The sequence below is a fragment of the Zeugodacus cucurbitae genome, chromosome 4 (genome assembly GCF_028554725.1).
Source record: "Zeugodacus cucurbitae isolate PBARC_wt_2022May chromosome 4, idZeuCucr1.2, whole genome shotgun sequence".
In the NCBI taxonomy this organism is placed as follows: domain Eukaryota; kingdom Metazoa; phylum Arthropoda; class Insecta; order Diptera; family Tephritidae; genus Zeugodacus; species Zeugodacus cucurbitae.
The window spans coordinates 63,863,709-63,877,623 of record NC_071669.1 but is presented as its reverse complement, the minus strand read 5'-3'; the positions used below and the strand labels follow the sequence as shown (position 1 = coordinate 63,877,623).

At 28.4% G+C, this 13,915-nt stretch overlaps 1 protein-coding gene across 21 annotated transcripts in view; it reads right to left on the bottom strand.

Moving 5' to 3' along the window:
- Positions 1–4,676: 4,676 nt before the first annotated feature.
- The window catches only part of LOC105211109 (protein phosphatase 1 regulatory subunit 12A), a 65,050-nt gene continuing 55,811 nt past the window's right edge, over positions 4,677–13,915 (bottom strand). For 16 of the 21 annotated variants that reach the window (XM_054229944.1, XM_054229948.1, XM_054229945.1 and 13 more), the window contains 2 exons: positions 13,514–13,600; positions 10,312–11,196 (listed from right to left, as the gene is read on the bottom strand). In XM_054229944.1, the coding sequence (XP_054085919.1) occupies positions 11,077–11,196; positions 13,514–13,600 (207 nt within the window). In that variant the 3' untranslated portion in view covers positions 10,312–11,076. Of the gene's footprint in view, positions 6,868–10,311; positions 11,197–13,513; positions 13,601–13,915 lie in introns of those variants that run through there. The other 5 variants (XM_054229952.1, XM_011182403.3, XM_054229954.1 and 2 more) reach the window with 3 other exon arrangements.

Genomic DNA, 13,915 nt, shown 5'->3' with positions numbered 1-13,915 from the left:
TATTTTGAAATTGATATAAAACCTTCAAGGTCTAATCTAAGTAGTAGTTGTGATTTAGTATATATAGGGTGGGTCATACATATATTGTACTTTGCATGAAACATTTCCACTATTCACAAACCTTGTTTTCTGATTCCTGTGCTAGCACATCCAAGTTTACCAAGACTTCGATGACGTTTACTGGCTGTAACACACAAAATATTTGTTCGAAATCATCTTAGCAAACTCCGATTTCTATGAGGAGTTTTAACACAGAATCACTGTCGAAATCCGAATGTCAGTCCGTCGGTCCAAGCAATAACTTGAGGCACCTTACACATATACCATTTGATTGAAGATGAGCGAAATAGGACTATTAAGAAATAAATAAAGCTATGAAAGTAAGATTTAGGATTATACTATAAGACAGAGGATTATACTACAGATGAGCATATTTGGACGAAATTTTTTGGGAAAACTGGGCATTGATTGGTATAACAAATGGAAGACGGGGGAGCCCAAAGAAGATAACGGAACGAGACTTTACCCAAATACTTTATTTATAGCGTGACATTGTCCGTCTAATCGTCGTCGAAAACGGACTATAACTATTCAAGGTCCCAGATATCAAACATGCTTGTGTCTATTTTTATACTCTCGCAACAAAAGTTGCTAAAGAGAGTATTATAGTTTTGTCCACATAACGGTTGTTTGTAACACCCAAAACTAAACGAGTTAGATATAGGGTTATATATACCAAAGTGATCAGGGTGAAGAGTGGAGTTCAAATCCGAATGACTGTCTGTCCGTCCGTCCGTCCGTCCATCTGTGCAAGCTGTAACTTGAGTAAAAATTAAGATATATTGATGAAACTTGGCACACTTATTTCTTGGCACCATAGGAAGGTTGCTTTCGAAAATTTGCAAAATCGGACCACTGCCACGCCCACAAAATGGCGAAAATCGAAAACACATAAAGTGCCATAACTAAGCCATAAATAAAGCTATGGAAATAAAATTTGGGACATAGGATCGCATTAAGGAAGGGCACATTTGGATGTAACGGGAAATGGGCGCCCCGCCCCCAAATAGGTGTTTTGTACTTATCTCGCAAACCAATAAAGCTATATAAACCAAACTTTCTGCAGTCGCATTTTTTACTACTTCCTAATACAGTCCAAAAATGAAAGAAATCGGATAATAACCACGCCCACCTCCCATACAAAGGTTAGGTTGAAAATTACTAAAAGTGGGTTAACTCACTAACGAAAAACGTCAGAAACACTAAATTTCACATAAGAAATGGTAGATAGAAGCTGCACTCAGATTATTTTACAAAATGGAAAATTCAAAAACCATATCTCAGGAACTACTCGACCGATTTCAATGAAACTTGGTTTGTAATAGTTTCCTTACATCCCAATGATATGTTGTGAAAATAGGCCAAATCGCTTCACAACCACGCCTGCTTCCTATATACCAGAACTTTGAAGATAATCTGAATCGTTTACTTTACAATATATAAAGTAAGCACTAGTGAAGATATCGGTGCAGAACTTTGCACAAATACTATGTTTATAGTATGGAAGCCCCATTCTAAAAATCGCCGAAATCGGACCATAGGTTTTTAAGACCCCATATATCGAACAGGAGGACCTTGGTGCTTCTAACCTAATATTATGGTTTCCAACTTTCAATGGACTTTATACAATATATATGACGAATATGTGGGTCAAATTGTGTATTATATAATATAAATAAAGTTAAATAAATAAATTGCGAGAGTATAAAATGTTCGGTTACACCCGAACTTAGTCCTTCCTTACTTGTTTTTTATCTATAAATCTCTCAGAAATTCAAATAGATGTGTTTCATATAATATCGTGCCTCTGTGCCAAAAGTAGACAAAATCAGGTAATACTTCCTCTACGGATTTTCAAACTTCCGATGAACTGTATACCGTATATATCGGTTAATATGTGAGAAATCTCAGAAAAATTAAAAGAACATAAAATGTAGGACATAATGTAGATTATTGGCAAAAACTAGTTGATATTGATCCAAGAATAACCACAATTAAAAAAAAACTAAATTGCGAGAGTATACAATGTTCGGTTACACCCGAACTTAGGCCTTCATTACTTGTTTTTAATAGCGCTCTGACTATATATTTCCTTTACGAAAAGTGGGCTGAGCACGACTTCTCTTTTGGTAAACAAATATCCATATGTGACAGGCTAATTAGACGAGAAAAACGGCAATCCCTCTCAGCATAGTCTTCTTCTTCTAATCTTTTAGACTAAATTATTTTATTTTACCAAAGCGCCATCTAGCGTGACATCTCTTTTTCATCTCGAACAAAAATTAATATCTTCCCAAATATACCCAATAGATTCCGAAAGACAATAAAAAAACAACACAAGCAAACTCATTAATCGATCACATATATTTAAGTTTCGTACTTTAATTTTCACAAATTGTTAATAACTATGATTATTACACATTTCTTTTCAATCCAACTAATGCGCGCTAATGCAGAGTTAACGGCGCTCTCGTTTAACTTGTCTGCCTGCCATTTTGACTGCATTTGCATTATATGTAGATTTGTATATGAAGACATTATAATTTAAACGTTATACATATATAAATAACAAAAATTAAAATAAAATAATTAAATCAATTAATATGAAAGTAAAATAGTATTATAATTAAAATTAAGCAATTAAATTTTAATTTCTTAAAATATTACAATATAAGCATGTTTGTGTGTATGTATGTATATGCATATGAATAATACATATTTGATTTATGCTTGACTTCAAATCGAAATTCAAATTTTAATTGCAACAAAAGTGCTTACTTGTATATATGTACTTGTGTGTGTGTGTGTGAATGAGCATGTGTATGTAGGATATGTATTATTAATCTGTTATTAAAAGTACTAATATTACTTTTTGTTGTTGTTATTATATTGTATTCAACTTTCGAAAAAAGCACACAATACCGTTAATTTACAAAATTATGAATACTAAAATGTTAATAGATGCAAGTAAGTTCAAATATTTCTCAACTTTTAGTATTGATTTTATTTTGTATTAAATTAAAAAAATTTGCATTTATGTGCTACGTATATTAAAAATAGCGAACTAAAAGTAATTAAAATGTTGCACAAACACTTTTTTCTATAATTATAATATCTCTGCACAACAAAACTATGCAAATTAAAAAAAAAAAATGTTTAATAAAATGAAATAATTATAATTTATTTTATTATTTTTAATAATTATATTTTTTATTTATTTATTATTAAAAAATAAAATTTAAAAATATATTTGTTTCTAACAAATTTTTATTATTATAATTTTTTATTTCAAATAAAATAAAAAAATGTATTATATTTTATTTGAAATAGCATTAGCATGGCATTACACACTTAGAAGTTAGGATTTATAATAAAAATACATTAATTAGTTAAAATATTCAGAGCGAGTGGCGAGTAATAAATTAGAAAAACCGTTATTGCATAATACTAAAGAATAAATATGTAATATTATGGTTGAATTAAAACAAAAACTGTATTAATTAAGATTTATATACATACATATTCAAAAAAGAATTAAAGTTGCTTTTGGTTTTATTTAGATTTTTTAGTGAGTGATGCGTTTAAACAACCAACTACAACATTATGACTCGTTCACACTACACTCCAAAATACATAGTTTATGGTTTCTGTGTTGCTTTAAACATAAACAAAATTATAGAATGAACGAATTTTGAAAAATCTAAAAGCTAAGAAAATCAAAACTATATTTTATATATAAAATAATTTTGGAAATGTTCGGTATATGAAATTTTACTTGTATCTTGATGTATGAAAATAAAATATTGTTCATTTTTTCATAAAATATTTATTTTTTATAAATTTAATTTTTTATTTCATTTTATAAAAATTTATTTTCAAGTTTCAAAATATTCAAAAGTAAAAAATAAAACAAAAATTTGGTTAATTAAAAGAGAATCAAAATTAAATAACATTCAATCAAGTCTTAATCAATTATAATTTATTAACTAAATAAATTAAAAAGTTATTTTTATTTCCTTCCAAAAATTGTTTGCTATAAATTTATCGCCATTAATTTTCAAATAGTGACCTCGTAAGTGGCAGATGAATTATTCAATTTCAAAAAAAAATATTTCATGCAATTAAGTAATTTAGAGTAAATGAAGAAGTAATCAAGACTTTTGTGAGAGTAATACTTTTTTTTATCTATATTGTCAGTGTGACTAGACAATTTTGACTTTAAATACTTAAATAAATATGAAAGAACCTTAATATGTCGTAAATATTGACTGAGACTCATTGTTTTAGTGAAGTACAGAAATTTAGTATAAATTACGTAATTTACACTTTGCTCAGTAAATGTTTTAATTAGATGTAGCAAATTATTGATTAAAATGAATTTGTAATACTTTTGCTCAGTGATCTGTTAACAGAAATACAAAAATTCAGCCTCAGCAACCATAAATAATTAAGAAATAAAAAACCTAAATAATTAAAAATAAAAAATTATTAATACCAGAACAAAATACTTTAAAATTAACTAAATTTGAACTTCGAGTTAAAATAAAAATCGCATGAAGGGTGTAAACGAGTCATAAGTGAGTCAAAACTACAATGACCAATCCAAATTGGCCTAGCTATGATACTAATTAAAGAAAAAGTTCGCAATTTAGTTTGATTTAAAATTTAAATTTTATTTATAAAGTTTTTTTTTGTTTTTGAAAAATTTAGTTTAACTACTCATATATTTTACACTTATACTAAAACAGTTAATAGCAAAGTTTGCGGCGTCGCGGATCAGTTTCTTGCTTTTTTTAACTTTTGAAATATTAATGACTAAAGGGTTAAATTAGGTGCAAAATTACAAAAAATTGAAAAGCTCCGTTTTTACAACAACAAAAAAAATGTACAATATAGCTTTGGCAAAAAACCTGAATTTTATCAAATAAAAACTTTATAGTTGATTTTTTATGGTAAAGTAAAAAACAATAAAGTAAAAAATTACAAAAAAAAATTTTTGAAATTGTTGAAATATTTTTTTTTATATTTCAGTTTTTATTTGGATATGATTAAGAAGTAACTCAGCTATAATTTAGAAGATAATTTTATTACCTTAGAAAAAACTGTGTAGGAACTGAAAAATTTATTCGAAAAAGTCGCCGAAAAAATTTGAAAAATTATTAATAATTTTTAAATGGAATTAACTAAAAATATGGAAATTTGGTGAGAAAATATTTTATAATACTTGAAAATAAAAAATAAAATTATAAAATATTCAAACTTTCAAATAACATTTCATACGAACTGATAAAATTTTATAATTATTGCACCTCTTCACTGTCGTTCCGCTAAAAATGTTCGGTTTTTTTCAAAAAAAAAAAAAAAAAAAAAAAAAACTAGTTACAAATGTAAACAGCTATGTATGTGATAATAATTTTATTGTTTAGACAATTTAATAAATATGAAAAATATATATTTTTGTATACTTTATTTATGTATTGTAGGTGTGTATGTTTTTTTTTGTGGTACGTATGTTTGTATGTATGTATGCGTTTAAATAGTCATTGATGTATGTACGTAATGTTGGTATGCAAATAATGCAATGAATATGCACGTATGTTGGTTTCGGTGTTTATAAATAATTTTTATTTTTTTAATTTTATTTTATTTTATTTTTCACACAAATGCATATAAATTAACAACTGATTTATTTTTTTTAATATTATTATGAAAACATTAAAAATGATTTAATTTTAAATATTCAATATAGTGAAATTGCGTACATCACTGAATATAAATATATATGTATATAACGTTACATTTGAATTGGTGTGTGTGTGTGTGTGTGTGGGTGTTTATTACATTAGGCGCTAAGTCATAGTGTTAACATAGTTATTGTTGTTTTTTTAATATTACAAACGCATACATATGTATTTAGATATATATCGATATTTTTTTTAAACAAATATGTATGTATGCATGTACAACTATTTTATTTTTATTTTGTTTTTGTATAGGTCCGTTTTTGTAAATTTAATATTATTATGCTAAACAATTTTTTTTCTTAATATCTTTTTATTGTTGGTTTAGTATACTCTCTGTGAGATAATTATTTTATGTATGTATAACTTTGTTTTTGTATGTGTTTGTATATATTTATGTATGTGTGTGTGTGTGTGGTGTATTATCGCCTAAACGCTCTTAAAAACTCCAAACAATTAATATTTATGTATGTTTGTATGTATATGTATACGTATAATTTTTTGTTTTATATGTATATTTGATAATATTTTAACGCAGTGGGTGACACACTAGGCTAATAATAAAACTTAAAACAGTCATAAAGTGTAATAAAACATTTTAGTGTTTCTTTGTTTTTTGCATTTTTCATTCTAATTATTTTACAATCAAAATTATGCTGCAGCCAAAGCGGCACATACACAAGCACATATTTTTCTACAAGCGCAGCTAGATTTGTTGTTGTTTTTGTTTTCTTTTTTTTTTTTGTTTACATTTAAAATATACTCGGTACGTAGTAAGAACATTTTGCTATGCTGCTGTTTCATGTAGTTGTAGTTGTTTTTGTTTGTGTTTTTTTTTTAGCAAATAATAACGGTTTTCTACACGTTCGATAACGAAGTCAGTTGGTTTTTAGGATTTTTGTTTTTGTTATTTGTTATTTTTTTTCAAATTAACATTAAATTTGCATTGTAACTCTGTAAATTTAATTTAAAATTAATTTCATTTACTTAATTTACTAATTACTCTAATTAGCGCTCCATTCTCCTCTTTAAGGCGTTGATTCTCCGTTTTGTAAACTTCCAATTGCTATTCGAAACAGAAAAAGAGAGAAGGAGAGACAACAAGATTAGTAAACATTAATATTGTAGATAGATGTACAGTTATTTTTAATATCAGTAAATATAATAAACAATTATAACGAATTGTAGTAATGCCATATTTAGAAAAAAATTAACGTAACATCAATAAATTTAATACAGATAACGAATATTGTAATCTTGCATAGTAATCAAGTAACCGCATTGCGAGCGTACGAGCGGCGAGCAATAAGTTTATAAAGCTGTGTTCGAGCTTACAGTTTTATTATATAATTATTAACTAACTAATTACACCGAGAGTATTTGTAAGTACAAGTTTTTACATTAATATATGTAGAAATTGTATAAGCGAGTTGCAAAAGAACACACCAACTCGGTTAAATGCAATTATTTATATATTTTAAAGCTATTATTGGCTTTAAATTGTTCAACAATGATTTTCAAATGATTAAATAAGATATTTTGATGTTTTTGAATATAAAATAAAATACATTTTTTTAAAAAAGTGGCAACCCTCTTTTTCAAAATTTCGAAAATCACATGAAAATAGGTCGGAATTTGAAATAAGTTGGCAATACCTTATAACTCTTTACCTTAGATAAGCTAAAAACTAAATTTTATACATGTGGCAACATTTTTTTTTTAACTTTTTCCTACGTCTTTTGACTTAAGACTTCAAATGAACCCCAAGATATGAAATATGATTACACTTCAGCGTTTTCATATAACGACTAGTATTTAGTTTGCACCGAATACCCTTTTTTCCAAACCATTTTCTTAAATACAGCATAATAAAACCAACACAGAGCGAATTTCTGCTTTATTTTCAAAATCTTTTCGAGAATTAACAAACATACAACGCTAATTACAAACCAATTATTTTGTAGAATATAATATTGAACGAAAAAAAATCACGTAGACAAAATGAATACGGCATGCAAACGAACGAGAACGAACGACGTCATGCAAATAAATGTATATACATATGTTTGTAAATAATAAATAAATAAACTTAAAAAGTTTTTAATTGTTTTACATGATAAACATTTATATTCGAAGAAAAACACACGCACGTGAACGCAAAATTGTGGCAACAACAGCGCATAAGCAGCAATTTTGAGGAACGAATTGGAGTGAAGAGAGGCCGGGTGTATGAGAGCGCTTTAAGGAAAAGTAGATTTGAAAAGTCCATTGGTGATGAAGTGCTGTCAATTATTTCATGATTTAATGAACAAGGGTGAAGATGAAATCATCGAAATATCATCATATGTTTTGGAAATGATGGATGAGGGAAAATCAAAAGCGAGAGATATTCTTGAAAGTCTCTGATCCTTCCTTAAACCATTTCTTCACTTTTAATATCTCTTCAGACAACTAAAAAGTCAAGGATGGATGGATACTGTTCTAACTCAAGGCATTAAATAGTCTGAGTACATAGCTTAGCAAAGAACATACTCAGTTCGTGACTCGGTGTTATCTGATTTCCTCGTTGTTATTATGTTCTAAGTACGATTTTCGAATTTTGTGCTTTAACATATTTCATTCTAAAAAGCTACGGAACAATTAAATGGGCGTTTCTCTCTTTTTAATGAAATGAAGAAATTTCACCAACAAAAAATAAATCTCTCTTTTCCGTCTTTCATCTTAATAAGAGAGCTTGTCTCGACTTTTTCTTCCCAAAACATCATTCATAAGAATAAATAGACGATAATTACAATAATCAGAAATCATCATCACTAACAGACAGCTCATGAAACACAAAAACCTTTGGAAAAATCTGTGATCCCAAGAAAAAATCAACAGTTCAACCCACTGTTCTTCACTTTTCATAAAAATATATTATATAAGGGTGTCACCAAAAAACGTATTTACTCAATTTAAGAGAAACTCTGAGAAACACAAAGTTTACATACATAATTTCTTAAACTTCAAATTATATACCTTTTTATCGAAGATTTGAAAAATCAAACTTTAGAAATGATTAAGTATTAATGACTTTCGGCACATACAAAAACAAAAAAATAGAACTTCAAAACAAATTTCGAACATTTTTGCACAACAAAAGACGTAACATAAGTTGTTGTTATTAATAAATTTAAGAAGTTATATAGTAGAAGACAGTTTAGCCAATAGACAACAGTGAATTTCGCCCAAACTCCAACAAATACAATAAAAAAGTTGCCAATTATACAAAATTCGATTCTCATAAATACGCATACAAAACACGAAACAGAACCAAAGAAGAATATTTTATTGTTGTTAACGAATATATTCCTTAATTTTTTACAATATTAATTTTTTACTTATTTAACAAAATTTCATGAATATGCACAGTATAACCTCTGTATAGAGAAGTATAACCAAAAAGAATAGTAATCATTACGCATACAAACAACAGTTTAACAAGGAATCAACAGTTTGCTCTAACACAATGTTACCCTTTAAGTGATTTCTTGAAATCTTTAGCGGTGATTTAAACGATATTCAAAAGAGACGATTGCCGGAAAGCTTTACAAGTGATTTTGTGAGTATAAAGAATTGGTTGATCCTATAGCTTACCTGTGTAAGAAGCATGTTCCTAAAAACTTAACTCAACTCTAGATAATAAGTCTAATGACATAAAATATAATTGTTTTCGATCTAAAGGCAATCAACTGAGATTTTAGACTATTTGCCGAGATCATTTTATTATATTTGAGAATCCGACCTCGTTCTTATGATAGATGGAATACTCTCAGGAAAATTGTGAATATGTGAGTAATTCTTTAATTTCTGAATATTATCACATCTAATTATTTATGATCTATTCAAAAACAACTTTCAAGACTCAGTAAAAAATGAAAAAAAAAATATTTATTCGTTCGCTAATATGATGTCGGCAAAACAGCTGATTCTCTCACAACTCTATACTGTATACTAGAACCACTTTTTCTCAATTCTCTTATTGCTTCTGAATTCTCTTGAGTTCACCGTTTTCATCAGAGATTATTATACAAATACCGCAAAGACTACAGGCAATACAATCCTCCTTTTGAATACCATGAATACCATACATGTGAATTTACTAGTACGAACGAAAAAAAAAAACAGAGTTGCAAAGAAAACATTCATATTAACATTATGCATACCGGCGTATGTGCGAAGTAGGTGGAACCACAAGTCAAAACTTTCGAATTAAGTCAACGTCGAGATGGTTGTTGTTTAAAGATGGAGTTTTTAGAAAATAAAATGTTGTTTGAAACCAAAGTACCGATTTCATAATGTTTCTGTTGAATCCAAAGCATTTTTTTTGCCAACGAGTGAATTTCGAATAATTTTCCAGGATTTATAAATATATTTTTTTAGTTTTAAAGAATTTAATGCTACGCTAAACGCTTAGCACTAAGCGATTTTGATTTTAGTTAACCTTCCATACAATTAAATACACTTGATAATCATTTCAACTATTTTATTCGATTATTGTGCGGTTATGTTATTAAATTACTATAATCATTTAAATATGTATGTATGTAGTAAAACTATGAGTATACGAGTATTGTTGAGCAATGACAACTGCAAAGTGCGCAGACGCGTGTGACAAATTGTCTCACTTAACTCTTTTCGAACGCTAATTAACGGTTTTAGTTGATACTAAGAGTTATTTGTATCGTTAAGCTTGGTCCATTTGTTCTCTCCAGCATACAATAGTCAAAACTGAATTCTCACGGTAATTCAGTGATGCATTGTTCCAAGTTCCATGTTTCAAAACCATTTCGTAACGAGATTTTTCAGTTTGTAGTCGCCAATTATTCTGTCCAACAAATGTTTTATTTTTTTTTAACCGTCATTCAACATTTAGGGCTCTCTGCAACCTGATTTCTTTTTAAACCCTTGACAGCTTACTAATCGTTTTAATATTTTTAATTTAGCTACGTTTGTTTATACGAGCACACGTAGATCATTTCCATCCGCAGTATTCACACTGTCTCTGCGCAAATTGTCCAGCTTAATAGGAGCTTAAATACTGTAGCCCTTTAGCCGGCGCTCTTATTTCTTTCCTTCCTCTCCTTAATGAACACTTATCTTTAGACATATTTATTCGCAAATTCGTAAATAATTTTTTCTTTCAACTACTCATTTCCTTAGACTACAGCGTATATAATTCACAATTAATTAAGAGATTATTTTTTTGGTGCTTCATTTTCATTGATTAATGAAATTATTTTGATTTTTTAGCTAGTTGACTTTGAGCTGAGGTGGTCAACTTGGATACGACACGCGTGAGAGCGCGATTCTCCGCACGCAAACGCTCATTCTCAGTCTTTAGCTTCTGCAATAGCTAAAATGACAAAACAAACAACAAAAGTGATGGAGAAAAAAAGAGAAGAACGAGAAGTATAAGAGCATGGTAATTAACAGTTGTCGTTTGATTTCGATGATTGATGGATTGATTGATTGGTGAAAACATGAAAAACATACAATGACGAAGATGCGGATGTAAAGGACTGAGTTATCAAACAATTGCATGGTAAACTTGTATTCAGGTGGGTGGAAACAAATACGAAACAAAATTCACACAAGTTGAGTATGATTTTGATGATTATGAGACTGATGAAATCATAAGTGGTGAACTGAGGCTGAGAGTTGTCATGAATGAAGGTTAATGAGAGATGCAATGTTGCAAATATGAATGAGAAATGCGAATTATTCAATATGTGTTCGATATGCGAAGGATAATTAAGATAAGTTCATATGGTGGATCTGGACAATTTGAATGTTGAATGTGTGTAATGGTTGTCATTAAGTGATATGTGAAACAACGACGTCAATATACAACCGTTATAATACAAAAAAATATGTATATTTTCAAATAGTGAAATCTAAAAAAAAAAAAAATTAAATTAATTTATTGAATAATGAAATGAAAATGCACTGCAAGAGATTTAGATGTATCTACAATGAATAACTGCCAAAGTAATTAAATTCATTATTATTCTCGATTCTGATTTAGAATCGAAAGTTGAATAGATATTGAAAATAGAAGCTCTAACATAACACATATATTCTAAATTGAGCGTTTCTGTCGAAACATTCATCACAAATCGGTCTAATGAGCATTAAACCAACTTTTATGAATTAGAAAATATTTTTCAATTATGTTTTATTCATTCGAAAATCGTAATATTTGAGCCAGAGAAATTAAATTTGATTTCAAAACGCTAAGGTTTAGAGATTTATGAGGTAAATGCACTAATTAAAATAATCGAAAATTAGTGAAAGCTTAAAAGCTTTCATCATTTTAAGTTTCTATCATGAGAAATAATTTTTTCCAACTCATATTACTCGAGAAAAATAATAATTTCACGTTCAAACGGTAAGATTTAAATTTTTAAGGGAAATGCACTAATTAAAACAATCGAAAACTAGTGAAAGCTCAAAGCTTTCATCATGTTAATACTGTCATGAGTAGAGCTTTTAATCACTCAGAAATCGATAAATATTTTCAATAATTTTCATATTCCCTGGTGTCAAACTACAAGACCTTCGAAAGCTTTCAAAGCTTTGGAGACCAAAAGTTTGGAGCTTTTACAAAGTTTTTGTTATTAGTATTCAAAAAATATATTTCTCAGAGTAATGTAGCATAACTGCGTATTTTTTATATATAAAAATTGAACGTTAGTTCGCAAACAGATGATTATGAATACGTGAAAATGTAAAGTTACTCATCAATATTCTTTTAAATGATTATGATGGCTGTAGCAACCTTAGACATAATTCTTTTAATGCTTTAAATTATTAAAATTATATTTTTGGGCTTAGTAAAATTGAAAAGAAATGTGCTTACATCGAATTGAGGTTATTGTTAACAGTGTATAAATACATCACAGGGTGCAGATTATGAAGAAAAACTTCGAAAACCCCATACTGTGCTATGTAAATTTGTGCACGTTAAGGTTTTTGAGTAAAAAAAAATAGTAAAAATAACTTAAGAACTAAATTGTTTTCAAAAACAAAGCAACGACGATGAAGCTGGAGAAAAAGCAGAAGCAAAAACCAAAAAACGGCAAAAAAACTAAAAAAAAAAATAAATTAAAAATTTTATAGTATAAAAATTGTCATGTGTAATTGGCCAAATGTATCTCACGGAATTTTATTCTTTTATAAGAATTATTTCTTTTTTTTTCGAAAAACGAAAATATGGTCACTTAAAATATATAGAGAAAAATATAAAGCATTTTTATTGTAAAAAATTAAGCTCTCTGTCTTAATAAATCAACAATTGATTTAAAAAATTATAATAAATAGAATCTCACTAAAACACAAAAAAAAATAATAATAAACAGTTATCGATAATGCATCGAAAGCTTATTTTTAGCGTATATGCAATCGAAAGCTTGATGTTAAAGCACTTGCTTAGTGTAAAAAAAATATAAAAAATAAGCTTGTTTGAAATATAATTTGTATAAAGGATGTTAATAAATCACAATAGCGTCGGGTTAAGTGTCTCAAACAACAATTAACAAACAAAAATATACACAACTGTAACTGTGATAGTGTAAAGGGGGTACGGTAGAGGGGGTGCATACATATTCGTATGTGTGTGTAGTATGTCAGTTGTGTATGTGTGTGCATGTGTGCTTTGGAAAATTATTTACCTTTAACTCTTCTTCCATTTCGGAAAGTTTGCGTTCCATTGCTCTCCTTTCGCGTTTCTCAAGCTCTGAGAGTGAGTTTTTAGTTGTCTGCAAAAATTAAATTTGCGAAAAATTTTGTTTCGATATTTTCTTTTCTTCTCTTCTCATAAATTTAGTGATTAACAATTTTGTGTTTTTTTTTTGGGGTTTTTCTACAACAAATGTATGTAAATATATCAATTATAATAGCAGGCGAGAGCAGCGTTTAGCGGAAACTTATTTCGTTTTTTTTTGGTATAGGCGGGCGGGTGAGTGGGGTGTGTAAATCAGTGTGTGTGTGAGTAAGCGTGTGTGCAGTACGCTTTTTGACGGAGTAAATTAAATTAGCAAGGCGTAGAGGATAAGAGCGTAGCCCAGCGTGAA